At 48.7% G+C, this 3,080-nt stretch overlaps 1 protein-coding gene across 1 annotated transcript; it reads right to left on the bottom strand.

Moving 5' to 3' along the window:
* Positions 1-882: 882 nt before the first annotated feature.
* LOC142453956 (olfactory receptor 1f45-like) lies at positions 883-1,827 on the bottom strand. Its single transcript, XM_075555540.1, has one exon. It carries the CDS (start codon positions 1,825-1,827, stop codon positions 883-885), a length of 945 nt encoding a protein of 314 aa, XP_075411655.1.
* Positions 1,828-3,080: the final 1,253 nt, after the last annotated feature.

Below are 3,080 nucleotides of genomic sequence, written 5' to 3'. Positions count from 1 at the left end.
TAGTTTGAAATCACCAGCCTGGTTGTGGGAGAAAGAAGACGCTTTCTATTCTCTGAAAGAATTACAGTCTCAGAAATCCATAGGGGCAGTTCTAGCCTATTCCTATCGGGTCCCTATGATGGCGGTGAGGATGTTGCTATCTACATTCTAGCCAACACTGTTCCCACCTTCTCATTCTCAAGAGAGATGTTACATAGACAGTTACATAGATGTTACATACATAAAGGCAGGGTAGCATCGAATCAAGACTTACTCAGGATGTAGTCAGAAGGAAGAAAAGTATGGCAAGTGGGGGGGGGTCGCTTTTTTCAGAGTTGTGTGAGTATGTCTATAGACTAAGGAAAAACAACCCTGAGTTCTAATCTTAGTAATTGGATCTTTAAAAAAACAAAAAACATTTCATTCAGTGGTGATAACAGGAGGGTGAAGGGAGGGTTGGGTGGAAAGGGGGAGCCAATGACAGGGATCTACATACAACCTCCTCCCTGGGGGACGGACAATAGAAAAGTGGGTGAAGGGAGACGTGGGAAGGTGTAAGAGATGACAAAATAATAAGTTATAAATTATCAAGGGTTCATGAGGGAGGGGAAAGTGCAGAGGGAGGGGGGAAATGAGGAGCTGATGCCAGGGGCTTAAGTGGAGAGCAAATGTTTTGAGAATGATGAGGGTAACGAATATACAAATGTGCTTTATACAATTGATGTATAGATGGATTATGATAAGAGTTGTATGAGCCCCCAATAAAATGATTTTTTAAATTTTTATTTGGTGATTTGGTTATTCCTCCCCTCCCCCTAGAATTAGAAATTGTAACAATACAGATAACAAAGCATTGCCAATTCAGTCTTCATGTGTATAACCTAGGGAGACCACAACCATCATCTAAAGAGAGTTGGCCAATTTAGCCAAGTGGTTCCCACCAAGGAGTTTCTTGAGGGCACCTTTCAGGTCTCGGTTCCGCAGGCTGTAGATGAAGGGGTTCATCATGGGAGTGACCAGAGTGTACATCACTGTGGCTGCCATGTCCTTCTGAGTGGCGTGGGTGGCTGTGGGGTTGAAGTAGACGCCAATGATCGTTCCATAGAAGAGAATGACTACACAAAGGTGAGAGCCGCAGGTGGAGAAGGCTTTCCACTTTCCCTGCGCTGAGGGCACCCTCCACACAGCCACCGCGATAGGTGTGTAAGAGACCATGATGCACACAAAAGGGATCAAAACCACAGAGCCCCCCAAGACCAGCACCAGCATCTCATTGACGTGTGTATCAGAACAAGAGAGCCTGATCAAGGCATTGAGGTCACAGAAGAAGTGTGGGATTCTGTTGGAGCAAAAGGACAGGTGAGTCATCAGGATCGTATGGACCAGGGAGACAAGGTTGGCTGAGATCCAGGGTACCGCCACCAGCAAGGTACACCGAAGGGCGTCCATGATGGTCACATAGTGCAGTGGGCAACAGATGGCCAGGTAGCGGTCATAAGCCATGGCTGAGAGAAGGATGCTGTCAGCTGCCCCAAAAGCTATGAAGAAATACATCTGGGCCAAGCATGCTGGGAAAGAGATGGTGGTGCATCCACACAGGTGGTTGGCCAGCATCTTGGGGATGGTGGAGGAGGTAAAGCAGAGGTCAAGAAGAGACAGGTTGCTGAGGAAGAAGTACATGGGGCTGTGGAGACGCGAGTCAGAGATGATGGCCAAGAGGGTGAGCAGGTTCCCCAGACCTCCAATCAAGTACAGGGTGAAGGATAGACTAAAGAAGACCTGCTGGCGCTGGAGCTCGGAGGAGAGGCCAAGTAGGATGAACTCCGAGACGTGGGTCTGATTGCCCATGTCCAGGCAGCTCTAAAGGAAGAAATGAGAGTCAATAAGGGTTGGACACCTCCTTTCTTTCCTCTTCACCCTCCCTTCAAAGCTCAGGTCACGTAACCTCTCTGAGCCTCAGCTTCCTCATCTGTTACACGGGGAGTTAATGCATTCATACTTAGTTTCATGGAGTCCCTGTGGGGTGCAAAAGGTCCATGTGTTTGGCTGCTAACCAAAAGGTTGGAGGTTCAAATCTGCTCTAACCTTTTGAGTTGCCCCAGAAGGAAGTCCCGGTAATGTAATTCTGAAAAATCAGCTCTTGGTACCCATGTGGAACAGTTCTACTCTGACACCCACGGGCTGCTGCTGCTGAGTTGGCACAGTCTCAGCATTGACTTGGCTTGGCTGGCAATGTTGTGAGATGCAGAGCAGGTTGTGATAGTGGGCAGGGGCGGGTCAGTTGTAGAATTCTGGCCTTCTAGGTTGGAGACCCAGGTCCATTTCCCAGCCAATGAGCCACACGCACAGTCACCACCTGCCTGTCTGTGGAGGCTCGTGTGTTGCTGTGATGCTAACGAGATGGCCGCGGAGCACCCAGCTTCCCAGCCTGGCAGCCTACTTCTGAAAACCAGCCAATGATTTGCAATAGACCGTGGGGAGACCCATACCTAGGCACTGCTTGGTTCCAGTGTGAATGAGGTCGTCATGAGCCAACAATACCGACTCCACAGCAGTTGACGAGAATCAAGCTCACGACTTCCCATAACATGCTCAGGGTGCAGGTGAGTGATCAACGTGTTGATCGTATGGGTGGCAGGTGTCTTGAAGCAATGCGGCTTCCCCAGCATAGGAGCCTCACCCAGTTTTACAGGGTCTTTGTAGTTTTCACTCAATAACTGACTCTCTAGCTCCAACACAGACTTCTCTCCATATGATAGATGATCGACAATGATAGATCACAGGTAGAAAGATGACGAGAAAGATGGATGATAGAGAAGAGTGGAGAGACAGAATCTTATGCCAAGGTATTGCTGACATGTGGTTCCTGATCACTCTCTGGGATGGGGTCATGTTGAGTGGCATCCCTGGTTTACAGCTATTTGAAGCCAGAAGCACCAACCCCTCTAGTTGGGAGGACCCAAAATAACTCAAGCCATCACCAGTGTGACCATAGGGACAGCATCGCCCTTGTTGAGCATTGATGGTGCAGGGAAGACCCTTAGCTTTCTTCTCTCACAGCCCCCACACACACCTTTACCCCTAAGCAGGAAAACGATATA

The sequence above is a fragment of the Tenrec ecaudatus genome, chromosome 1 (genome assembly GCF_050624435.1).
Source record: "Tenrec ecaudatus isolate mTenEca1 chromosome 1, mTenEca1.hap1, whole genome shotgun sequence".
NCBI lineage: Eukaryota > Metazoa > Chordata > Mammalia > Afrosoricida > Tenrecidae > Tenrec > Tenrec ecaudatus.
The sequence above is the reverse complement of the archived record's forward strand: the minus strand, read 5'-3'. Positions and strand labels throughout refer to the sequence as shown.

Excerpts from the sequence above, each read along its gene's own strand:
- LOC142453956 (XM_075555540.1), bottom strand. The coding sequence starts at position 1,827 with ATGGGCAATCAGACCCACGTCTCGGAGTTCATCCTACTTGGCCTCTCC.